The sequence below is a fragment of the Typha angustifolia genome, chromosome 11 (genome assembly GCF_048772165.1).
Source record: "Typha angustifolia cultivar Huaian chromosome 11, ASM4877216v1, whole genome shotgun sequence".
Lineage (NCBI taxonomy): Eukaryota > Viridiplantae > Streptophyta > Magnoliopsida > Poales > Typhaceae > Typha > Typha angustifolia.
Window position 1 is genome coordinate 16,278,099 of NC_133249.1, and position 23,478 is coordinate 16,301,576.

A 23,478-nucleotide genomic window follows, 5' to 3' on the forward strand; every position below is an offset into this window, starting at 1 on the left:
CGTAGAATTGAAACGCTATTGTTGAGCATTCGGTTTCTTTTGTTGTTAGATTATCTGTTGGAAGATATCATGTGTAGATAACTGACAAAAGAATGGAATTTTGTATCATGGTAGATAATCGATATATATTTAATAGAACAGCCCATTAAAATCATACATTTCAAAATCACTCCTGGGAAGATATTTTTATTTGGAAAAGAATCATACTTCTCATGAAAAGATTCACTAGATCAAAAATTAAAAGAATTTAATCAGCCTATGTATAATAGAACCATTGTTAATTTTGTACTCAGTCCCTTTTTTGGTTATTTATTTATTTATTTATATTATTTATCTACGAAAGTTTTTAAGCGATATATCATATATCGAAAAATGTAAGGGGTCATTATGCTAGTATCCGTAGTAACTATTTTGTGATTTTGGAACTTTGGAATGGCTAATATGTAAAAAGATTTCTATTGTTATAAGAGGGGCAAAAGGGTGAGTAGCGTTGGATCCACGAAGAGCTGTCAGCTGTGAAAAAGTTCTGAGTCGAAGGGTTTCGTTCTAAGAACTACGCTTAATTCGATGGTAAGGGTTTTTTTTTTTAACCTTTGAATCCTCTCGATTACTACGATCTCTTCAATCGCTTGCAAAGATCGTCGTCTCTCTTGATTCGAAGGAAGCTATGGATTTGATGAAAGATTTTTGTTGTGTTATGCTTGCTTCAGTGTGATAAGAGTTCATCTTTTGGTTTAGAGAGTCTGATCAACGGAAATCTAGGTTAATTTTTAGGATGCCAGATCCGATTACCTGTTGCTCTTTTCCTTAGTAGAACGTTCTTCTTGGAGCCACAATCATGTCATGAATAGATATATTTTGCATTGACTATTACTTCTTCTTTTTTTCCTTCTAAAAGTATCAGTTATTTGTTGAGTTCCTTTGCGTTACATTGCAAAATATAAAAGTATTACACGCTAGGGGAGCGCTATTTGCATCTGTGCATCCGCATATGCTCTTGTCTTATGCTTTATGTGCATAATTTCATTGATTTGACCTTTTGTTATTAAACTTTTAGGAATTTCGTCCAGAAATAGATTTATTTCATATATTAGCCTTTCTTATTATTTTTAATGAACAAATTGCCATCTTTTTTCATCAATAGGCGGATCCGGAGCTAGAAGCTATTCGCCAAAGGAGAATGCAAGAACTTATGGCACAACATGGCATGGTAACTTGTGATACTATTTTAATTATTATGTAGCGAAATTTCCATTATCTTTGCCATCTAATGGCTTTTTGTGCTATGGCATCTTTAAATCAGGGCAATCAACAAAATGCAGGGCAGCAGAAAGCACAAGAAGATGCCAAAAGGTAGATTTGTTTTTCTGGAATTTAGACAATTCCAATTTTCTGAATTTGATAATTTCTGTGCACAGAGTTGACCATGGTTAATTATAATTCAGGGAGGCAGAAGAACACCGACAACTGATGCTTAGTCAGATACTGTCTGCTCAAGCTAGAGAACGGCGTAAGTTCTTGTAATCACATCTAATATAATTATTGTTGCTTTGTCAATAGGTCCTTTAAAGTTTGTGTACTTGATAACCAATAACATTATGTTAGTAATAGAACCAGTGCTGCACAGAAGTCAAAATTCACATCCATTAGGTTTTTGGTAATGTATTTGGCCATAAAGAGGTGTTTTTCTAAATCAGTAGGTATTATGTACTGTTTTATGTAGTTCTTTTGAGATGGCAATTTAGGGCCTGGAAATGGTGTGGAAATTAAAGAATATTTGGGCTGACCTCACCAAATGAACTAGAATTGATACACATGAAAAGCAATTGAGTGCAGTGTATCACTAGGGAATAAGATTTGAAAAGCAATATACTAGAAACCCCTTCAAATTAGTTCTGCTTTGTCCTAAAATCAATTTAACATTATTTAGATCTGGGAGATTTTGATAGATTCCACTTTTTTGTTTTTCTTCCTTATTATTCTTTATGCAACAATGTTTAAGTCAATATTCTTCTTATTTTCTCAACTTTATCTTTTCTACCCCAAATCTACTCTTGTTTTATAGAAGAAAATCTCGTTCTCCTGATAGACAATGATGCACATTGGCCTATTTTCTCAATACTTGAACGGTCCACCTTTTCAATCAATGGAATGGACAAAGAAATTTACTTACAATCAGTTTACTTTGACCTTATAAAAAATAAATTATAATATTCATTTTTCCCCTAATGAATATGTATGCTACTTGATCAATCAGTTGAAAGTTGTAATAGTAAAACATAGCAACTAATGCCACAAGGCCAATGTGAAGGTAATTTTTCTGATAACGTGTTTTCCTGTAGAACTTTTACAATGAATCACTGTTGATTTATCACATGGGAGTTGGAACAGTGTAACTTGGTGCCACCCAGGGTCAAACGTAGGATAAATAAGTGATTTTGTCATCCATGTAGAAAGCCAAACGATGACTGTTGTAAATTCTTTCATTTATTAGATATTTTGCTAATTTTTTTTAAAAAGTATGCTGGATTTTGTGCGTATGGGTCTGTGCGCGTGAACGTGTCTTAGCTAGAATTCAAACTGAATGCTCTGTTCCTGCTTGTAAAATGACAGTTGCTCGGATAGCTTTGGTCAAGCCTGACAAGGCAAGGGGCGTGGAAGATGTGCTACTTAGAGCTGTCCAAATGGGACAAATATCTGACAAGGTAAATATAATTACGTTTTATCAGTTCATTGGCGCCATCAAGACAAACTTTTATGGATTTACCAGCACAAAGCTGGACTTATTTTACTTGCCTTGATTTGTTTTCAGGTATCTGAGGAGAGGCTTATCTCACTGCTTGAGCAAATTAATACCCAAACAACTAAACAGACAAAAGTTACAGTAAGTAACTACTGCTAACATTTGTCTTAGCTTCTCAATGTGATAAAATCATGGAGTTCTACCATTATGCATACCTAAATTATGCTTCCATCATCCTTACTCTTCCTTTGTGTTGTCTTACTCTTTCTGTAATTCATCAGATTCAGAGGCGTCGGAGTGTTCTTGAGGACGATGATTAGTGACCAGTCTTTGGATGCTCAAGGAGTCACATGACCAGCATTTGATTGTAAATGCTTGTTAACTCTTTGCCGTTTCCTACTGATGATGTCTTTTTGGTTCATGCGTATGTCTGCTTTAAGATGATTACTAGCAAGCAGTCCTTGGATGTTCCAAGGAGTTCGTTATAGTCGATGAGGCTATGAATGCCTCAAGATTGGTGGCTTCCTATATGATTTCTTTATGCAATGACAGTTGTAACTTATTATAGTTTGAAGGGATTTCATAAGTTGGCTACTGTTCGATTTCTTTTTTCTTTTTCATTTTTGTAAGTTTGCAATGTGTTTCTTATCTTTAGACTTAATTGGCAAATTAAGTAGCAAAACTCAAGCAGGTGAATTCTCTCAGGCATTACGGTACATATTTCTTTTATTCACACTAGGAAGGTTAATTAGCTTGGTATACATGAAACGATCAGCCCTACTGCTGCGGTCGGGTATTGCAGAATCAGAAACTGTATGGGAATATCTCATAACAAAAAGTAAGCTTGAAGTAGCTACAGTCTATATTTCTCTCTCAAATTTGATGGATATACCTAAATCTCGAATTTCATATTCATGTTTGAATTGGGATCCTGCAAATATCTTGACCTCCTTAAACGTAACTACGTACATACAATAAACATAAATGATCAAAATGTAATTTTACTCGTTAAACAACAGAATCATGACAAAATTCTATTGTCAAACACAATATGAAAATAACAATAGTACCAGCAGTAGCACAACTCTATTCATGATAAGCCTGAGAAGATACCATGGAATTATCAGGCACAAAGTTATACTTATTAGGCAACCATACACAGACGGACAAACTTCTACATGATAGACATAGACTCAAGGAGACATAGGATGGATAGAAAGCTCTACGAAATAGACTCAAGGAGACAGCAGATAACGGCCCATCCAAGTGCGGAAGCGTGACCATGCCAAGCCTACAGCTTTAGGATCCTCATTCTTCATTCCCATTTCCTTCCTCCTCTTGATACCGTCAGGGGATGCATTCATGAATGCATGCTCGCATCCAGGATATATGTGAACCTCATATGGAACTCCAGAGGATTTGAGCTTTTCTTCCAGTGATTTTGCTGCCTGAATGATTAAACCACTGGATTAATTTCTGAGTCCAACGGAGCCAACTTAAGAAACTGAAAATGAATCATGTTAACGATAATGATAGAAGGAAGATTAGCAGAAAAATAACTGTGCATGAATAGCAGTCAGGGGAACAGCTGACCACAATATGAGTTTGTCAACCACAAACCACTGAAAACTTAAAGACTACAGGTCTAAAATATTTTAAGGCACATGTAATGGGAAATACTGCAAAGAATTGAATTCATGAAGGTGTGCTCCTGTGCTTGCATATATATATATATATATATATACATTGTATTGATCTCTAAGGCATATAGATAGCAAGCCAAACAAAAGCACAAAACTAATTTGAGGAACACAAATTTAAGAAAAATCAGCATTAACAATAAAACTACCATACTGAAAATATGAGTAGGGTGAGAAGATCATACAGTAATATCTGAAAATCCAACAAAGCTATCGAGCTCCCCAAAGTGAGCCTGCACAGGAGCCTTTGTTTGAGAAGGATCAGCAAGTTCTGGAGATGGAACTCCATAGAAGGCAACAACAGCATCAATTTCTGGGACTAAAACTGCACTTGCAATGGACAAAGCACCTCCCATGCAATAGCCAGTTACACCAACCTATGTAATGAAAGTCAATTAAGTATTAGATACCCCTCAACTAGAAACAACTTTAAATGATGACATCTTTCCTTTTAAAGCTTCCACCACATCTCTAACCATATATCGTATTACAGAGAAATGACAAAGAAAAAAATTCAGTAGAACACATAGAAGCTTGCTACTTCAGCACGAAAAGCCAGTCAAAATTATCCAGTTCAATAAGACATAAGTGTGTTATTAAATGGGAGAAAACATTTGGTACTCTCGACACATTTACACAACCTATTGTAATAATGGATTAGCATTAGTCGGGAGAGAATAAATTCAAGATTCTCAAAACAGTAAAAGATCATGCACAAATTTGAAAACGTCTAATTTATAGTGGTCAAATTTGGTTATGTTAAGATAACCCCCTCTTTTGAGTTAAATGATAATTTGATATAGGAGGGAGGTAGCACATCAATCTTGACTTACTTAAGTGTTCCCGCTCGCTAGGTCTGCTGGTGGGAATCCTAGCTTTGTATAAGGTGGTGATAGCCTAGTGGAACCAAGCTTGCATGAAATAATGTACACATTAAACAAGTTCAGTTGCACTCTTTACAGAAGTCCTCAAGTGACCCCCATTGTGTAGTTGAATCATATGTGACTCCTCATTTAATAAGAAATCAGATAAGGGAACTATATCATTTTAACATTTCTAATCACCAATAAGAGACAAAGTGAATCAGCACACTTTAATTATTCAAACCAGTCATAGGAAAAGGTAAACATCATTTGCTTCATCTGTCAACCTAATAAAGCATCCATCGTACTTAGTCCATCCTATGCAACTGAATCAATAATAAGATCTCTTAAATGTGAATATGTGATACATTATCTTGGCCATTCCCAAAGAGTTAAATTTGACCATAAGTAAAGATTATTGGAGGAAACAAAAGCATCTTGCACTAACCTTTGATGACCCATTTGCCTTGAGCCAATTAACTGAAGCACGGATGTCCTTAACTGCACCCGCCCAGTCCAGCCCTTCCATTAAATGCTGCGCCTCAGCAGCATCCAGACCAACTTTTCCCCGATACAAACTAGTGAACATAAGCATCACAAGAGGCAAGTGAATTGAAGATGAGAATTCATAATTCACGGTTCTTCTTGACATAAATTGCAATATGAGATTTAAAATTTATCGTGTGCTTGATCAGAAAATAGAACAGAGGTGGCAGGAACAAGAAAGGAAAAGAGAGATCCTACTCTGGGATTAGGGCTCTGTAACCTTGATCCATCTGGGAAATGTCTAAAGCATGGTTCTTTATCTCAAAATCAACTCCCCACCACTCCTGCAACACCACTATACCTGGAGCATTCTCTTTGCCCACTACATAGGCATCGAATGTCTGCAAATTAAAGAAGTTAAATCCACACACAAATTCCTAATCAAAACGGAAAAGAAATCAGAAGATTATTTGTAGCTTCGAATGCATTCCATTATTAATCCATAATTTTGTAGAAACGCTTATCTTTCCCCAAGAAGAAATTGAAGCATAGATGTGAATCCAGAAAATTAGTAAATCAAACAGTTTAAAGTAATTTATCTCCCATTAAAATAAAGACCAGTAATTCTAAATAGCTTTTCGAATTTCCCAAGACGGAGTACGCAAAAAGAACTCAAAACGAGGGAGAGCTCACGGTGTCCTCTCGCTGGATTTGGATCTTCTGAAAAGGTTCGGAGGAGGCAGCGGCGGCGGCGGCCATCGATCGTAGGGGAGAGAAGCGGGAGAGATGGGCGAGAGGAGAGGAGAGGAAGGGGGAGTTATAAAGAGAGGGCGAGAAGGCTCTTCTCAACAGGAGAGGTGTCGCCATCTTCTTCTCGTTCTTTTTTTTTTTTTTTTTAAAGAAAAAACAAATAAATAATAAATAGATTCGTGGTAGTAGGATGATCTGTAGAGGTGTGTGTGTGTGTTGCTAGGTCTCTCTCTCTCTCTCTCTCTCTCTCTCTCTGTGTCGCAAAGGTACAGGTAGGTATATGTTGCTGTTGGTTTTATCTTAGTGATCAAGTTAAGAATAACAAAGAGAAAGAAAGTGGCACCTATTGGGCCAAAGTTGGCCCGACCCGGATTACTTTTGGGCTTGGATTTCAGCCCAACTCGGGTTACTATCGACCTCTTATGCCTTTCCAACTGCCGTTCGATTGAGATTGGACAGTGGAGATAAAAGATTACTCCACCCAAGTCCGCGCCATTAAATCATCGACCAAGAGCCCTAAGAACGGCACAAAACGTAACCTAGCAGAGAAATAGAGAGGAGAAGAGGAGAGGCGACGAGAGAGAGAGAGAGAGAGAGATGGATCTGGAGGCGGCGGGCCGACACATGCTGCTGTTCGATGACGATGCGATGGCGGCGTTCGTGAATTCCCGCGCCGCCCTCGTGCCGTGGAGCGCTGATGCTTCCCTCCTCATCGACCGCTACGACGTCCGTCACCTCCTCGACCGCGTCCCGCCGCGTCCCGCGCGGCGCCTCGTCGCCGACGCAGGTGGAGGCGTCTCCCAGTCCGAGCTCGATCATGAGCGCTACCTCGATCTCCCCCCGTCCACCGACGATAACGATGACGAAGCTCTCTCAGGTTGCGTACTCTCTGCTCTCTCTCTCTCACTCTCTCTCTCTCTCTCTCTCTCTCTCTCTTGCTTCAATTTGGTTTTCTTTTTTATTTGCTAAATAGCTTTTAGGCTAATTGGTATCGAGGTTCTTTGAGGGAAGTCTAGTGCGATCTAAGATGTTTAGAATCATGTTTGATTTCGTTGAACTATTATTACATGGTTGGGAGTCAGTTTTAGGAAGGTTTGAATGGTACCGGAATTTGGCAAAGTAGTTGATTCTTTGATGCTCATTGGGATATAGTGTTGAAGGACTATTATGTATATTTGTCTTGAAATTTTAACTCGGAAGAACCTTACTCTGTTGTGCTGGAGTCTCGACAAGTGTTCACGATGCAATGAAACAGGAGTTTGCTGTATTGGTGGATACCAGTCTCCTATTTGTAGTAGTAGAAATTTGCTTTTTCTTTATGTGTCTACAAAATATAGTCAGATAGAATGTCTAAATTAGTCTGAGGACCTCAAAAAAATTTCGATTGAGAATCTGAGATCCCAATTTCTCCTTTTCTAGTATTGGCTGGAATAAGGTAAGGACTGGTCTATCTCTATCCTAACCTTGTGCATATGTTGTCTTAACTGAGGGGTTATGGATGTGTGGACTGTGACCTGGTCACTATAGCAAATGAACGGCAGTGTGGCTAGAGATATGCTGAAAATAAGCTACTCGGGGATTAAATTTTATTGAACTTATAGTAATGGAAGGGAGTTGCCTTTTGTAGCATATAAAGAGCACACGATATACCATATAAAGCTAGCTTATTTGTTTCTTTCCTTATACTTGTTGCTATTGTTAGTTATCTTATCCTATTACTTATCCTTTAATGACGAGTACTTGAGAAAAAGACACCTACTAAATGTACAAATTATTATGTTGTCCTATTCCTTCCTATAACCCTTACCTGGGGACATTTTGTATAATCAGAATTCCAAATTTTAGTACCTCTAGATTTGTCTTTGCAAGGTTGCCTGCAAAACGAATGAGTATACTGTTCAATATGAATTTCTAAGTTTGCAGGAAGGATGTTGCACTTCATGAGCATCTATCGCCATTTCAAGTAAGAAACTTCCACATATCTTATGCATCTTTGACCTTTGTTTTACTTTGATGCCTTCTTCTCAAACCTTGATCCAATGTTTTTCAGTATCATCTTTTGATTGATGCTTCCAAATTCTTGAATGCAGAGAGAAGGAAAGATTTGGATGCAAGCCAAGCTGCTTATCAAGCTGTTCCTTTTTCATATGGCAGCAGTAATCTTTCATCTGATGGAAAGAATCCTGATTCCGGAACTGACGATTCTTGTTATTGTCCATCTTTCCCAATCCCAGAAAGCTTACGTAACAACCTAGTAAGTACTACACATACATACTATTACTTCTCAGTGGTCATTCTTGTTTGGCAGATGATGAAAATAAATGTTCTTTGTAGATTGTTATTAATTCTTCCTCCAGTTGGTCAACCAGTAATCATCCAAGGTGCATATGTTCTTCTAAGGCTGACATGTCTAAATTTCAGATGCTTGGAGCAGAGATGAAGTTCTTACTAATGTTGCGATTGCACCATGTTTCCTTGTGATGTGTCTTGACGTAAGGAATAGGCAGGTGGGATTAGAATGAAATAGGTGCTATGTGTAACTAAACCTTGCACTAATGGGATACTCATGCTTTTCTTTTTTATTCTGATACTACATATTAGTTACCAACAACATCTAAAGTACATCACTATCTGAAAATATTTGAGTTTATGGTTTATAACTGTTGCTGAAATGGTGTTTTCTCTTTGGATTTTTTTCCAGCCTCCCACCGAGAAGGTGCATCAGATAATTTCAAGAACAGCCATATTTGTTAGTAAGCATGGAGGACAATCAGAAATTGTGTTAAGGGTAAAACAAGGAGATAATCCAACATTTGGATTCTTAATGCCTAATCATCATCTCCATGAGTATTTCCGCTACCTTGTTGATCATCCTCAGCTTCTGAAGACTGATGGCAATTCTTCTGAAAATACAAAAGAGAAACAATCAGATGATCAAGAGAATGAGGCATTTGCTGCCTCTAGTGGGGCATTATCCTTGCTTGGATCTGTATATGGGTCTGGAGAAGACGAAGACAGCATGCTTCCGGCCGACTCTAAGGATACGGAACCTGGTGAAAGTAGTACTGTCGCCAGCGAAACACTTCTTAAACTAGAACAACGAGAAGCCTCTAAGTCCAAGGCGTTGGGAGAGAAAGAAGTAGGTAAACATGTAACACCTACCGCTCTTAAGGAGAAGGCCATCTTGACCAAAAGGAATCAATCAGTGAATCCTATTATTATCAGTGCTGCTAGTAGCAAGAAAGTGAAAGATAGCATTGGTGCTACCCCTGGTGGTATGGGCCGGAGACAAAGTTCTCAAGCAGGGATATCTGATGCCAAACCTTTAGTTTTGGAGCCTCCATCTTTCCTGAAGAGGATGATGGAAAAGATAGTTGAGTTTATTCTTAGGAATGGAAAGGAGTTTGAAGCAGTCCTTATTGAGCAAGATAAGACGATAGGGCGGTTTCCATTTCTTCTGCCCTCTAATCATTACCATTCGTATTACCTCAAGATTCTCCAAGAAGCTTGTGAGGTAAATTTCCCATGTCTTGGTCATCATTTGGCATCCATATTATTTTACGTCAATTGGAATAACTATATCTTGGCATGTTATCCATTAAATAAAATGCTAGATATCAGTTTTGATGTAACTGATTTTGGTTGGTTTCTTTCCTTTGGAAGGAGAACAATCCATTGTTGGTCCTAATTCCTAAGCCTGCAGTTTTCTTTCTTTTTTTCATTTTCGTACCACTTTTTCCCCGGTAATAATGAATGTTGCTATTTTGTATTCCTAGGATATCTTGAGATTAAATGAAGTAACGGTGAATTATTAATTTGTTCTTCTGAAAGGAGTTATATCCACATTTTCTGGTGTGTAAATGCTCGTTTTTTTAATTGACATCTAGCTGGATCTATTCCCCATGTAAATCGAATGTTCATATCTTCCTTTGCTTATTATTGATCTCTCTCTATTTCTGGTGTGTAAATGCTATTTCCATTATGGCATATCCAATTTTGAGACATTATTAGCTCTCTAAGCTCCAATGGACTAGGGTTGTCGAAAATGAATATAATCGAGCTTGATCTTCAAAATAGGCTTGAAAATAATTTCAAGTCAAGCTTAATCATAAGCCAACTTGATAAGTCTCAATAAGGCTCAAAATAATTATAATATATATATATATATATGATATGATATGATAAGTAATATTTTCTATACTATACCATAATTCTATGATATTCTAAGATTTATATGTACTTTGATATTATAGAGTTTAATTTAAAATTTTGATTATATTAGTTTATATTTTTGAATTAGACCTTATTTTAAGTTTGATTCAAGCTTAATTTAATTCAAGCTTGATCAGGCTCGAAATTTGGCATGATTTGATTAAGGCTTGAAATTACTTATTAATCGGCTCATTTCGGCTCAAGTTCGAAATTAGCTCAAATTGAAATAATTTTAATTCAAGCTTGACCACAAATATAGGCTCAAAATTAATTTCAATTCAAACTTGATCAGAGTCAGGCTCGATTCCACCCCTACAGTGGACATATCTGTATAATCTAATGGTTGTCACTGATCTTCTCGGATATTCCTATTTCCACTACCATAATATGGTCATTTTCTAGTGACACTATCATTTTGACATTCTAAATTATGTATGTGTGTTTGCTTGTAATTTTCTTTATCACCTTGTATTTCGACAAATGAAGTTTAGTTGGCTGATAGGCCATCCCATCAACTTGCACTTTACATTATTGCTGCTGATATTAATCTTTTTTATTTCCCTTGGTGAATATTGTATATGATGATTAGAGTTATGTACTGATATGTCTTTATAATATCTACAACCTCTTCTTCATCCAGCTGCCACATTTTATCAAAGATTTGAAGCGGTAAACATATTTTCAGAAGTTTGTCAAACTATTTAAAATTATTTGGAACTGAGTTATTGTGTTGACAAATTTTTTTGCTGATGCACTTCACATGCTTCCTCTTTGACTTACCTTACACCCTTCCATACTTCTGAGTTCTGATCTTTGATGATTTTTTATTTTATAAAATGTTCATGTTTTATAGTTCTCTTGTTTTAATGCATGAACTGTTTAAATGCTTTTTATTAGTTTTGTAGTTTTGTTGTTTTGATGATGACATTTCCATGCAAAGGATATGGGAAGGTGTAATACATTCTAATACGCAGTGCATATGATGTTTTTACACTTGATCTCTGAATTTTTCAGGTAAGTTCATTTGTTGACAAAATTTATACTGATGCACTTCACCTGCTTCCTTTTTGACCTCCCTTATTTCCTTTGCATAATTTTTGTTGATATTTTGATGATTTGACGAACAGTATGGTCATAGTGTCTTGTTCGAATTCCATACTTCCATTTATGATATTCATCTTTTATTTTGTCTTTTCAGAGGACCATATTAAAGAGTGATTTAAGAAGAACATGTGTTCTAAATATTTAACCTGATATTCTGGAGTTGGTTTCTTATTTCAAATAAGCCTTTGGTTTCGGGTTTTGTGCATGAAACTCTTGGTTGCTTTTTTTCTGGCCCAATGTTTTCCTTCTGAAATTTGTAAAATCTCTAGATGTTAGCATGGACCTCTAGGTAAGAAAAAAGCCAAAAATACATGATGATATTTGAAGCAATTCCTTTTGCCTTTGGATTTAGTTTCTTTAGAATGCAATGCATGAACAAGCTCTTAGTCTTATGATGGTAATGAGATTCCAGGAGATGGACTTGGATCCAAAGACTACATTTTTCTTACCTTTACGTTAAGCACAAATTTTTTTGATGTCTTTGTTGCAATACTTCATGTTATTGCTTTTAGTCAACTGTTTTGGGTTTGTTTCTCCAAAAATATTTGCAATGCCTCAGGTTTTTCTACCTTTGTTAAGGTAGGACCATAGGATATCTCTTTGGTTGTTTTGCTCTAAAGTTTCTTCTATATTTAAGCTGCAGCACTTGCAATCTATCTAATGCAGGTATGTTCTTGACATCTTCTGTTTCAAGTGATAAATGGTAACTTTGTGCAAGCTGTAGTAGGGCAACAGTTCTCTTCTATGGGTTTATTATCTTTACAACTGTTTTGTGTCTGTTTCTTTGCAGTCCAAGCTGCTTGGTAAGACCTCTTCTGATCAGAAGCATGATACACAGGGTCATGGTGGGAATAAGAGATTGGACCAAGCATCGGCTAGTAAAGAATCAGGTGCTTGTGATAGAATCTCAGCAGAGCCATCTGATGGGTGGTTGTATGACCCAAAAAGGAAGGAGAAATTCAAGATGGTAATCGGTGGGTCGAAGAAGGATTCAGATCAACGTCCTACTCCTGCCCAGCAATGTGGAGTTAGCACGGATGAAGTTGCCGCTATTGTGCTAGCAGCTACAAGGGGGTTGAGCCCTGCCAATGCTCGAAGTGTGTTAATGGAGGAATCTGGTTCAGGTCGTGCTCCTAGTGAGGATGGGCGTCCCTCTGTAAGTTTCTCCTCTCTACAAGGTTGGACTAGTGTATCCAAGCCTGCTTCTAACAACGAAGCAAGCACTTCTATCAATGCAATGACCAACCAATTAAACAAACAAGAGACCAGCATATCTGACGATGTTTGGATTGCTAAGGCGATTGCAAAAACAGCAGCCCTTGCAGCCTCCAGGGAAGCCGACTCTTCTGAAGCTTCCTTAACCAAGGAGCAGAAGCTGAAAGCAGAGAGGTTGAAACGGGCCAAGATGTTTGCAGCTATGATTAAGAGTAGTGGCCCACGTGTAACTGAATTGGTTAGCTCAGCTAATGCAACAAATGGACCTGTTGAGACTTCTGCTGGTTTGACTCGCTCTGGTGGAGATTCAGATCCTTTGTGTAAGGAACGAGAAGGTAGCTCAGTGCCTTTCGATACAGAAGGCTTGGATCGAGTCAAGCATGAGAAAGCTTCTGAGTATGATGAGAACAAGGAGAATAAATCTCGAAGGAAATACCGGAAAAGATCTGTTGAACAGGATGAGGAAGAAGACTCAGGAGAAAGTCGTAAGCACTCCAGAAAGAAGCACAGGTCAGACCATTCAGCAAGCCATATCAAGGATGATCAGAAACACAAGAAGAGGCATTCCTCTTCCAAAGACAAGGAATCTAGATGTCATAATAAGCAGCACAGCTCTTCAGACGATGAATATAGGCACAAAAAGAGTTCCAGATCACGACATAGGCACAGAGACAATGACCACTCTGGGGATGAGGATAGAGGGACAAAGTCGGACAGGCACAGGACAAAGCACCACTCACGCTCCAAAAGGAGACGAGGTACTCAGGAAGAAGAAAGTGCATCAACTCTAGATCAGTCAGAAACATTATCAAATCTTCATCAGGAATTGAAAAACTCTGGTGTCGCTGCTGATGCCCAACCTGAAGCTATAACTGATGTGCCGAACGATCTTAGAGCCAAAGTCCGAGCCATGTTGTTGGAGACCATGTAGCATGCTAGTGACCAAGAAACATGATGCAGCTCTTACTTATCAGCGGCAACCACGACTTCCCTCTATATTCTCAAGTTTATATTCCGACCTGATTAATCTATTAGCTGCTGCTGCTGCTATCATTTACTTCAAAATCTTACACGGTGATGCACATGTTCCATCGTGATGGTTTGTTTATGGATCTTTTAGAGGTGATGTACATGTTGCATCGTGATGGTTTATGTATGTATCTTTTAGAGGAGAATGTTGTACTCGCTAATTGGTATCCGAGGAACAATGTTGAACCTCTCTACTTTTGTTTAGAATTTTTTTTATTTTTTTTCAAGTTTAAACGCACTATTTCATTCTAAAAATACATCCTTTGCTGGTTAGTCACTCTCTGTAGTGTAGTACTTGGAAACAGGGTGACTGCATTGGTTGTTCCACTTGTGCATATCCTTGGCACAACCAAACTCATATAAGATGGAGAAATGATGTAATAATAAATATGAGTAAAGGGTGGTAACCTAGTCTTCGTAATATTTAGAATCTATTTAAGGTTAATATTTTCGCAACCCTAGACAACCAAACGATTTTTGAATGCGACGTGTGGCAAACGATTTCTAGGTTAAGTGTAGTGCAGGCTATGGTATGGCTGTATGGGTGAGCCAATTCGGCTCGGCTATTTGGGTCCAAACGTTAGCATACGACGAGGCAATTTAGATTTTAGGCGTCGCGGATCTGATAAGAACGGATCGGGTTGCGGGTCGCCGCAGATCTGGTCCGCCGCACCTTCTCCTCTCTCCCGTCCTCGTCTTCCTCCTCCTCCTTTAACGGTCCTCTGCTCCGATCTCGTCGCCGACAGCCGGCTCTCCGCCGGCTTCCTCCACTGCCAGGTGAATCACGCCTACCATTTCTTTACCCTTCTTTGATCTCATTATCCCAAAGTAAACAAAAAAAAAAAAAAACATATAGGCCTTTGGATTGATCTCCTTCTCTTCCCTACTCCTCAATCCTCTGCAAAACAATCCGGTTATTTAGTAAAAGATTTCCTCAAATTTTTGCCTCAGATTCTTTGTCTTTGCGATTAAAATTTTGATTTCTTTTTTGGCCCCTTTTTGCGAGGGAGGAAAAAGAAAATCTCTTTTTTCCTCTAATTTTGTCATTATAAATTTTTGTAAAATGCTTTGGGTTGGAATCTCGGTCTCAGTATGTCGGAATCGACGGCGACGGAAGGGAACGCGATTAACGCCGTGGCGGCGATGGCGGTGCACAATCCACGAGGAAGGAAGTTGCGGTCTCTCGTATGGAACGACTTCACCAAGGAGCGGAGGGTGGATGGTAGCTACGTTGCTGTCTGCAATCACTGCAAGAAGCAGCTCACGGCGAGCAGCCGGAGCGGCACAACCCACCTCAAGAACCACCTCGGCACCTGCTTGTCCACCAAGCGGGTCATGAAGCGCAAGAAGCTGGTCGTCCGTCGACTCCTCCTCAAGTCGGCCGATGCAAAGGGCGAGGCATCAGAGCAATCGCATTTTGATCAAGAAGTTAGCCGGCAGGACTTGGCCCGCATGATCGTCCGGCACGGGTATCGGTTCTCGATGGTCCAAGACGCTGGCTTCCGGACTTTCGTGAGGAACCTCCAGCCGCAGTTTAAGATGGTGTCTTATGACAAAGTGAAGGTGGATTGCATGAGGATCTATGAGGGAGCAAGGATCAGGCTACGCGATTTGCTCAAAAATCTCCCATCTCGAGTTAGTCTCTCGGTCGATATGTGGCGATCGAGTGACGGCGTGGAATATGTGTGCTTGACATGCCACTATATCGACGATGAGTGGAAGCTTAAGAAGAGGATTCTCAACTTTATCTATCTTGAAGCTCCGCTTACTGGGTTAAAGATCAGCAAAGCAATCTCAGAGAAGTTGCACGAATGGGGTATCGAGAAGAAGTTGGCTGGTGTAGTCCTAGACAATTGTACTGCAGATGACTTGGTTGGAGAAGAGCTTTTAGCATCTCTTAGGACAGATGGTTCTCTTCTCTTGAATGGCGATCTGTTTCACGTGCGCTCTTGCTCACAGGTGTTGAATCTGATCGTCCAGGAGAGTTTGGAATCAGCATGCGAGATGACCAATAGAGTTCGGGCAAATATACATTATGTGAAATCCTCAGATGAGAGGTTTAGTACATTTCAGAAGGTGGCAAAACAGGCAGGAGAACTGCAGAAGCCATTAGTTCTTGATTCTCCAAAGAGCTGGACCTCTATGTACTTAATGCTAGACTCTGCATGCAGATATCAAGAAGCTTTCATTGAGTTAGCTGAATCAGATTCTGAGTATGCAGGTTCTCTGTCTGCCAATGATTGGGCTGATGTTAAAGCCCTCACTGAATGCCTTGACGTGCTTTACCACACCATGGAGAAGTTTCCAGCTGCAGAAAAGCCAACCTCCAATCTTCATTTCAATGAGATTTGTGGTATTCATTTACTTCTGAAAACATGGTGTAGCAGTCCATCTACTGTTGTTGCATCGATAGCTTCTCAAATGCTTGAGAAGTTTGAACAGTATTGGAACTCTACCGGAAAACTTATGGCATTTGCATCTATTTTAGATCCTCGATACAAGATGAAGTCTGTTGAGTACTTCTTTAAGTTAATTTACACTGATCCAGATGAATCCAAGGCAAGGATTGATGGTATTCATAAAAACTTTATGAGCCTGTACAATGAGTATGGTGTTCAGTCAGCTAATTCATCCAAAACTCAGGCCTTCCTCTGCTACACTGGGAGCAGCACAGGCTCTGTTAGCTCTGTCTGTGGAAATGGGGCTGAAGCTAACACCTTTTCTCGCATCACACTCTCTGATGCGCGAAAGGGTCTTGACCAGTATTTACAAGAGACATCATCAGGTCAGACAATAAAGTCTGACTTGGATATGTACTTTGAGGAAGCCGTTTATCTTTCGAGAGAAGGTTGTCCTGATCATTTTGACATCTTAGCATGGTGGAAGTCTTTTGCAGCAAAGTATCCTGTCCTTTCTGCAATGGCTCGTGATATTCTAGGATATCCTGTGTCAATTGTTCCATCAGATAGTGAAGCAAGGGTGCTTAACGAGTATCTCAGTGCAATGGATCCAATCATAGTACAAGGATTGATATGTGCACAAGATTGGCTACAAGATGAAGTTGAAGGTAGCCGATAACTTCAAATAGGCTTATCTAAAATTTCTTCTTATTTAGTTTAGTTCCTAATGGGAATTTATAAATTAGCATCATATGCAGCAGGACCACTGGATAGCCTAGCACTTGTTTCTGCAGCTGGTGGCTCAGAAGGTGATGGCGATGAGTCGATGATACCTGCCAATGGAGATGAGGGAAATAGGTAAACTTATACCTGTCGAAATTTTCTTCTCTATCTTTCTCAGTTCATCTCTTTTTGTTCTTTCCTTCTATGAGGGCATGTGTGTGCGTATGTGTTTCTTTTCTGTGGGTCTCTAACTCTAGAGGTATTCCAAGGCATTGAGTAAGCTCTTCACTTCTGATTTTTCTTACTGCCAAGGTATGTCCTGAAATTGATAATTGATTGGGCACAAGGAAAGAGTTGATAGGTTATATATATATATATATATATATATATATATATATATATATGTGGTAGGTATCAGATCTAAGACTTACTTGACATTTTAAAGATATAACTGCTATGACCTTATGATTTAATATGTGCATGAGATTTCAAATTATGCTTTTCTAGTACCTTTTTTTGTGAAGAAAATGGCAATTTTGACCATGTTTTAAGTAGAGGCTTATGTAGCTGTGATACAAAAGTACAATCAGCTGCCTATTTTCCTGATCATTTTATAGAAGTCAGCATAAGAATAAATCTTTCTGTTTGGTACGATCTTGCACAATTTTCCCATTTATATATTTCTTATGGGCTCTATCTTTAACCTGTATCAATGCAAATTCTATTTTTACTAGAGCCTTGTCCGGAATAACATTCTCTACTTTGCTTCTCCTAAATTTTGATAAATATGATTTTCCATCACCAAAATCTGATACACAACCCATCCCTGTTCTAGTTCTCATTTCATAGTCCTTTCAAGAAGTGAATGGTACTCAGAAAAGCACATTGGAAGACTCCAGTTATCCTTTCTCAGATCTGTGTAATAGATCTTCCGTTTGTGCTGACCTCCTTTTTAATATTTCTTCACCATCAAGTAGAAATTTCTCATGTCAGATGGTTGCCTAGTTTAACTGAATTTGCAATCCACATACCAGTTCTCTACGTACTTTCTCGTAAACCTTAGATTCTGTGGTTTCTCTAGAACTTTGACATGGAGTTTATCTCTATTCTGATCTCATCTATTAAAATTATGAGGCAAGCAAACAGAATGGATTGGTTGACATTCTAGATTTGCATTATCCACAGTTGATGAAGACCAATTAAGTTTAATGCAGTGAAAAAGAGTGAAAGGAGTGTGCTCACAGTAATCATGACTATCTCAAAAATATTTGAACTGAGAGTAGGATAGTTTCCTTCTGTTTTCCCCCAGTCAGCTTTATAGTGAAAGGTGTGTGCATTCTCACCTAAAGTGTTCATTAGAAGCCTTATGTTCATGGACATCAAATCATATTCTTGTTGGTGCTTGAATACGAGTACTGCAACATGTGGGTGAAAACTTACATAACACTGAGATGAAAGATGGAACACTAATATTTATAGTTATAGCATTATTTGACTTTTTATCAACTCTCCAGATTTGTTGTTAGTAAGCATCATTCTTATTTGTATAATCTTGTATTGTTATGAATCCTTCTTGTTTTATCAATATTTCCTGCTGATTAGTTATCCATCAGTCCTTGTGTCTATATTGTTTATTGGGACTGACCATTATCCACATTCAGCAAACTTTGTTTCCATCCCGCAACAAATTATGGAGTCACGGCACATTTCAAGATAAATTATAGTTTGTAATTAATGAATACGGTCGTAGCATCTTAAGCTCATTATGATTCCCCACTGTTCTTGTTGGATCATTATCGAGAACAGTATTTCCACATGTGCCTGTCATTTATTCTTCGATTTAGCATATTTGCAATTCAACTCCTTTTTCAAGTTAATTTATGGTCTGTTAATATCTTTGCAGTTAGCCAGCATTGCGCCAAAGAAGAATTTCACAGCTAAAACAAGTAGAACTGCTTTCTGGCTGGCTTTCCATCCAAAATTGGCTCTAATGGTTTTCATTGTTTTAGGATGTATATCTGTACTAACTTAATTCCTTCTAGGATTCCTTTCTCATTAATTGTATCCTAAATTATCACATAGGTTTAGAGATTCTCCTGAGGCCTCTGTTCATGGTCCATGTCAAACTACCAGTTGTGTAGATGAATTGGAAACTTTATCGCTAAATATGGATGATATTTTACATATTGAACAGCCTGTGCAAAAACACAAGAGCCAAGGTGGAATATCTTGTGATGAATAATTTTGAGCTAGCTACAGGTTGTTTTCATTCATTACTATTTTCGTATTCGAGTACCCTAATCCTTTTATTCATCAGAAATTGATTTGCTCCAAATTTAATTCCGAAGACAGTACGGACTCTGGAAACGGATGATAGTTTTTGCAATAAGATTGAAAGTAGAGGGCTCTTCACAAAAAACAAAACAAAACAAAACAAAAGACTTTGTATATAATATAATATATTGCGAACACTGTACTACTCCAAACAAAAAAATTAAAAAAAAAAAAAAGAGGTAGTTTTTTTGAAAGAAAGATGAAACAAATAAGGGTTGTTGGGTTATTTATAAAGAAAAGGTCTCCCGTGGACCGTGGTTGTAAGTTTTGTTTACTTTGCCCCCCTTTGGTCTACATTAAATTACTAGGGTGATAATGAGATAATCATCCCATTGTCTGGGGGAAAAAAAATTGAATTTTCTACCAATATTTTTAGGATAATTGAGACATTTTATTTTATGATTATTTATTTAAAAAGAGTTACATAGTGCTGTAGAGACGATAACTAAGATTTAAAGTATATAATCTTATGTATGAGAGGATAGAAGAGAAAGAAAAAGTATTTTATTGTAAGATTGAAGACTGAGATACCATAAAGAGTAAATTTGATAGGAGAAAAACAACTTTCTCATTTTGATATCCATTTTGGTTTGGAAAATTTTCTGTAATAATTTTTTTAAAAAAAAACATTATAGTACCCTTTTTCACTAAGTTTGGATTAAAAGAACATAATAATTTTATGTTAATTTAGACCACGAGGGGAAAAAGTTGAGACTATTTTTTTTTAACATGGGAAGAAGTAGTATCAATTTCCTCACAGTTCTAATCAAATCTCTCTTTTCTTTCCCTCAGTCTGCACCCTTTTGCAATGCTTGCTATCTGAATAAAATCACTCCTTCATGCAAACATGTTGTATTCTACTCATATTAAACAACTTTCTCACATCTTCTCCCAACTTTCCACCAATATTATGTTCTTAATTCTATTCTTTTTTTTTTTTCTAGTGACACCAATGATCCATTTTAAAATCCTCGTCTCAGAGTATCGGTTATACATGTCCACCATAACTACTATGGTGGAAGATTTGAAACTTGGGTATTTCTGTATTTTTATTGCCTGAGATAATAATTTCGCATAAAAGAGCAAATGATTGCGTTTGCTATTATAAAAATCATAGTTCTTAATGTCCACCATAACTACTATTCTTTATCCCTATATTTTGGATTAGAAGCAACCAGCAGAAGTAGTATTGATTCATAGATGGCACAAGGAAAAGGAATGACAAAAGGTTGGTTGACTGAGCAAATCTACCATAATAGAGAAGACTATACGTTGTCCATCGTTATGTGGTACAACATTTATAACATCTTCAATGTAGAATAAGATCTACAAAACAAAATAGGAAAAAGCAAATTTTGGATCTACATATCTTTCTTTACCAAGAAATTTTTGGAGTTCAAATATTGCCTAATAATAGCGACACAAAGACGAGTTTTAGCCTTTCAATGCAAACACTAGCCAGGGCTTCCTCATAAAACAACAGAATTGAGAGTCTTGCAAGATCACTATTAGTGTGACAAATTGGGCTTCATATAAGGCACAATTTTATCAGCACAAAAAAGAAACTGTAAATGAAGTTTATACACTAGAATCCTTACCAGATACACCCAACAGTTGCTCCTCAACTTCCACCTCATTGTTTCGTCCGCCACTTGCTTGCTTAGAAACTGCTGTCTCACGCTGGGACGAAGGGCTTCCCTTTCCAGTAACTGATTGCTGATAAAGGATCCCCCCAAAAAGGGTAAAAAGCAAGCACATCAAACCAAATGGGCTTGCATGCTTATCCCAAATCAATACATTTATAGCAACAGTAAGAAACTTGTTGACAACACCTGTGACTGTAAATGCTGTAGCAGAAATTGCTTTCCTTGCCGCAAAACCAAAGAAACTGATGAGCAATCCAAAAACACAAGACAAAGCCACTGCAAAGAAAGCATCAAATTCGAACCAGTTCTGGGACCTTGATTTTATGGCTGCAAATACATCCGCATGCTCCCCCGTTAAAAACCAAAACACTGGAGCCATCATCAATGAAAGAAGATTGTTATAGATTACAAAACCCCATGTGTTCAGCCCCAGGTTTGTTACCATGTGTTTTATGTACACCATCTCAGTCGTTATTGTCACCAAATAAGCAAATGCCCAGGAGTATGCTGTGAGGTTGAATCCTGTATCTGTCATCACATACCCAACGGCACCTCCCAATATAATAACAAGAGATAAGAATGTAAGCTTTGAAGGACAAGGCTGCTTCCTGAAGGTAGTGTCGGCAATAGCAACCAGAAGTGGAGTCAGTGATCGGAACACTATAAATGTGTCAACATTGGCATGGCGGAGGAGATTGGTGTTGGTGAATATGGCAAGATAGAAGACAATGGCAGCAGGCAAGAATTTCTTGGCAGTCTCGAAGGTAAAAGGATCATGGTAAAGAAAACCCAACTTCCCGAGAAACCAAACACCAAATGCAGAAGTCAAATACTGCAGTGCAGTCAAGAGACCAGGGTAATTGAACTTTGTGATGGCATATTTGTTAATGATGGCGAGTAAGCTCGAACAGAGAGCATATCCTACAACAAGGCTACTGGTTGCATAGTACAGCTTGGAAGCTTCAAGCTTGACAGGAGACATGACTGCAGATATCACAAATTAGTCCTTGTTAGCATTCAGAGTTGAGAATGAGCTACAGGCCTAAAAATTGCACAAACTTCATAGCATCTTGATAGTACCACAATTTATTGAGCATAATAGCACAAATATGTTGATTTAAATGAGTTCTGATTGTCACTTCACAATTGTATCATTACAACCTACAATCTCACATGCTGCCTAAATTACAACAATTTGACATATATCAATATCAATATATAAATACATATACATAGGCAATTAAGCATTATATGTCTGTGTGGTTTTAATACTTATACATACAACATTATACACCTTACATGAACATAAGGAATATGCATGTCCAATTTACTCTTCTTCAAAGAGAAGAAATGTAAATATGAATGTTATCCTAGAGAATTAGTCTAACAAATGCAACTTTAGCATGGGCGCAGATCTTTATACAACCTAACAGAACATAAAGAAGATAAAATCTCTACATTATCTTCGCACCACGGATTCAAATTTCCAATCTAATTCGATGTAGTAGCATGTCGACAAGATCCAAGAAAGGGATAATTTTCTCTAGCAAATCATCAGAGATTACAAGTAAATTTCTAAGAGAATATTGCGCTAGCCGTCAAAATAAAGAGATATCTAAGCTCGCACGCGTTCAAACCTGTGATTGGTCGGCCTTGATGAGGAGATCCTTCTCCACCGCGAAGCCTTCCTCCAGAATCTTCGCAGCCTTGAGGGCCTTCCGCCGATCTCCCCCCAGCGGCGGCAGATACTTCTCCTCCAGCTCGTCGAACGCCGAGATCGTCCACGGAGGCGGCGAGCGAATAAAGAGGGGGAGGATGTGGAGAAGTTAAAGTTATAGTGTTAGACTAAAGAGTTTGTCATCTGTATCCGGTACGTATTTCACTCCTACCCGCTAACCCAAAATATATATATATATATATTATTAGAAGAAGAAACTTCATTAAAGAGTAGCCAGCCGGATTGATTCATCCTAATTCCATCTCTAGCCAAAATAGATTGGACCTAGCATCCTTGAGTCATCTTTAAAAAAAAATAAATCTCTATATTTACCGTGACTTGCTAACCATTGGGCAACACTATTTGCCTCACGATAAGTATATTAGATATTCGGGTTAGTAAAATTCAACATCAGGTATCTACGGTCATCTAGAATTCCTTTGAGTTTCCACGAATTTGATCGTTGATGTTGGAGCTGAATTAAGGTTTGAGAATCAATTTCAAATACCAATTTTGGACTAGACATTTCGGAATGCCCGAGCTTCAGAGAAGCTAGC

The 23,478-nt window shown here is 38.0% G+C and overlaps 5 protein-coding genes and 1 non-coding gene across 11 annotated transcripts; 4 read left to right on the forward strand and 2 right to left on the reverse strand.

Moving 5' to 3' along the window:
• The first annotated feature begins 467 nt into the window (after window positions 1-467).
• LOC140770488 (uncharacterized) lies at window positions 468-3,349 on the forward strand. Its single transcript, XM_073111700.1, has 7 exons — window positions 468-570; window positions 1,145-1,210; window positions 1,304-1,353; window positions 1,446-1,510; window positions 2,614-2,705; window positions 2,813-2,884; window positions 3,025-3,349. The coding sequence occupies exons 1-7, from the start codon at window positions 568-570 to the stop codon at window positions 3,061-3,063; spliced, it is 387 nt and encodes a 128-aa protein (XP_072967801.1). The 5' UTR covers window positions 468-567; the 3' UTR covers window positions 3,064-3,349.
• Window positions 3,350-3,728: 379 nt separating this feature from the next.
• Window positions 3,729-6,674, reverse strand: LOC140771323 (uncharacterized). Its single transcript, XM_073112809.1, has 5 exons — window positions 6,486-6,674; window positions 6,051-6,193; window positions 5,755-5,884; window positions 4,629-4,820; window positions 3,729-4,191 (listed from the first exon to the last, which is right to left on the reverse strand). Exons 1-5 carry the CDS (start codon window positions 6,657-6,659, stop codon window positions 3,979-3,981), a joined length of 852 nt encoding a protein of 283 aa, XP_072968910.1. The 5' UTR covers window positions 6,660-6,674; the 3' UTR covers window positions 3,729-3,978.
• Window positions 6,675-7,050: 376 nt separating this feature from the next.
• LOC140770385 (uncharacterized) lies at window positions 7,051-14,296 on the forward strand. 4 transcript variants are annotated; one of them, XM_073111564.1, is made up of 5 exons: window positions 7,518-8,505; window positions 8,633-8,796; window positions 8,964-9,049; window positions 9,244-10,056; window positions 12,649-14,296. In XM_073111564.1, exons 3-5 carry the CDS (start codon window positions 9,023-9,025, stop codon window positions 14,002-14,004), a joined length of 2,196 nt encoding a protein of 731 aa, XP_072967665.1. In that variant the 5' UTR covers window positions 7,518-8,505; window positions 8,633-8,796; window positions 8,964-9,022; the 3' UTR covers window positions 14,005-14,296. The 4 variants fall into 4 exon arrangements, with proteins under 4 accessions (XP_072967663.1, XP_072967662.1, XP_072967665.1 ...); XM_073111562.1 differs by lacking the exons at window positions 7,518-8,505; window positions 8,964-9,049 and adding an exon at window positions 7,051-7,419 and having other exon boundaries at window positions 12,697-14,296; XM_073111561.1 differs by lacking the exons at window positions 7,518-8,505; window positions 8,964-9,049 and adding an exon at window positions 7,052-7,419.
• Window positions 11,740-11,804, forward strand: LOC140771530 (small nucleolar RNA snoR101). Its single transcript, XR_012106185.1, has one exon. It is a non-coding gene; the product is annotated as a small nucleolar RNA snoR101 (small nucleolar RNA).
• Window positions 14,297-14,671: 375 nt separating the features above from the next.
• On the forward strand, window positions 14,672-19,408 carry LOC140770890 (zinc finger BED domain-containing protein RICESLEEPER 2-like). 3 transcript variants are annotated; one of them, XM_073112213.1, is made up of 4 exons: window positions 14,672-14,879; window positions 15,194-17,169; window positions 17,248-17,359; window positions 19,128-19,408. In XM_073112213.1, exons 2-4 carry the CDS (start codon window positions 15,195-15,197, stop codon window positions 19,129-19,131), a joined length of 2,091 nt encoding a protein of 696 aa, XP_072968314.1. In that variant the 5' UTR covers window positions 14,672-14,879; window position 15,194; the 3' UTR covers window positions 19,132-19,408. The 3 variants fall into 3 exon arrangements, with proteins under 3 accessions (XP_072968314.1, XP_072968316.1, XP_072968315.1); XM_073112215.1 differs by having other exon boundaries at window positions 17,263-17,359; XM_073112214.1 differs by having other exon boundaries at window positions 14,673-14,879; window positions 17,260-17,359.
• Window positions 19,409-20,793: 1,385 nt separating this feature from the next.
• On the reverse strand, window positions 20,794-23,067 carry LOC140770387 (GDP-fucose transporter 1-like). Its single transcript, XM_073111566.1, has 2 exons — window positions 22,842-23,067; window positions 20,794-22,188 (listed from the first exon to the last, which is right to left on the reverse strand). Exon 2 carries the CDS (start codon window positions 22,184-22,186, stop codon window positions 21,137-21,139), a length of 1,050 nt encoding a protein of 349 aa, XP_072967667.1. The 5' UTR covers window positions 22,187-22,188; window positions 22,842-23,067; the 3' UTR covers window positions 20,794-21,136.
• Between the last annotated feature and the right edge of the window lie 411 nt (window positions 23,068-23,478).

Excerpts from the sequence above, each read along its gene's own strand:
- LOC140770488 (XM_073111700.1), top strand. Across the intron at positions 1,354-1,445 it reads GCACAAGAAGATGCCAAAAG|GGAGGCAGAAGAACACCGAC; the intron begins GTAGATTTGTTT and ends ATTATAATTCAG. Across the intron at positions 2,706-2,812 it reads TGGGACAAATATCTGACAAG|GTATCTGAGGAGAGGCTTAT; the intron begins GTAAATATAATT and ends ATTTGTTTTCAG.
- LOC140770387 (XM_073111566.1), bottom strand. The coding sequence starts at position 22,186 with ATGTCTCCTGTCAAGCTTGAAGCTTCCAAGCTGTACTATGCAACCAGT.
- LOC140770890 (XM_073112213.1), top strand. The coding sequence starts at position 15,195 with ATGTCGGAATCGACGGCGACGGAAGGGAACGCGATTAACGCCGTGGCG. Across the intron at positions 17,170-17,247 it reads GCTACAAGATGAAGTTGAAG|CATCATATGCAGCAGGACCA; the intron begins GTAGCCGATAAC and ends TTTATAAATTAG.
- LOC140770385 (XM_073111561.1), top strand. The coding sequence starts at position 7,140 with ATGGATCTGGAGGCGGCGGGCCGACACATGCTGCTGTTCGATGACGAT. Across the intron at positions 7,420-8,632 it reads CGATGACGAAGCTCTCTCAG|AGAGAAGGAAAGATTTGGAT; the intron begins GTTGCGTACTCT and ends TCTTGAATGCAG. Across the intron at positions 8,797-9,243 it reads AAAGCTTACGTAACAACCTA|CCTCCCACCGAGAAGGTGCA; the intron begins GTAAGTACTACA and ends ATTTTTTTCCAG.
- LOC140771323 (XM_073112809.1), bottom strand. The coding sequence starts at position 6,659 with ATGGCGACACCTCTCCTGTTGAGAAGAGCCTTCTCGCCCTCTCTTTAT. Across the intron at positions 5,885-6,050 it reads TACAGAGCCCTAATCCCAGA|TTTGTATCGGGGAAAAGTTG; the intron begins GTAGGATCTCTC and ends TATGTTCACTAG. Across the intron at positions 4,821-5,754 it reads AGGCAAATGGGTCATCAAAG|GTTGGTGTAACTGGCTATTG; the intron begins GTTAGTGCAAGA and ends TTCATTACATAG.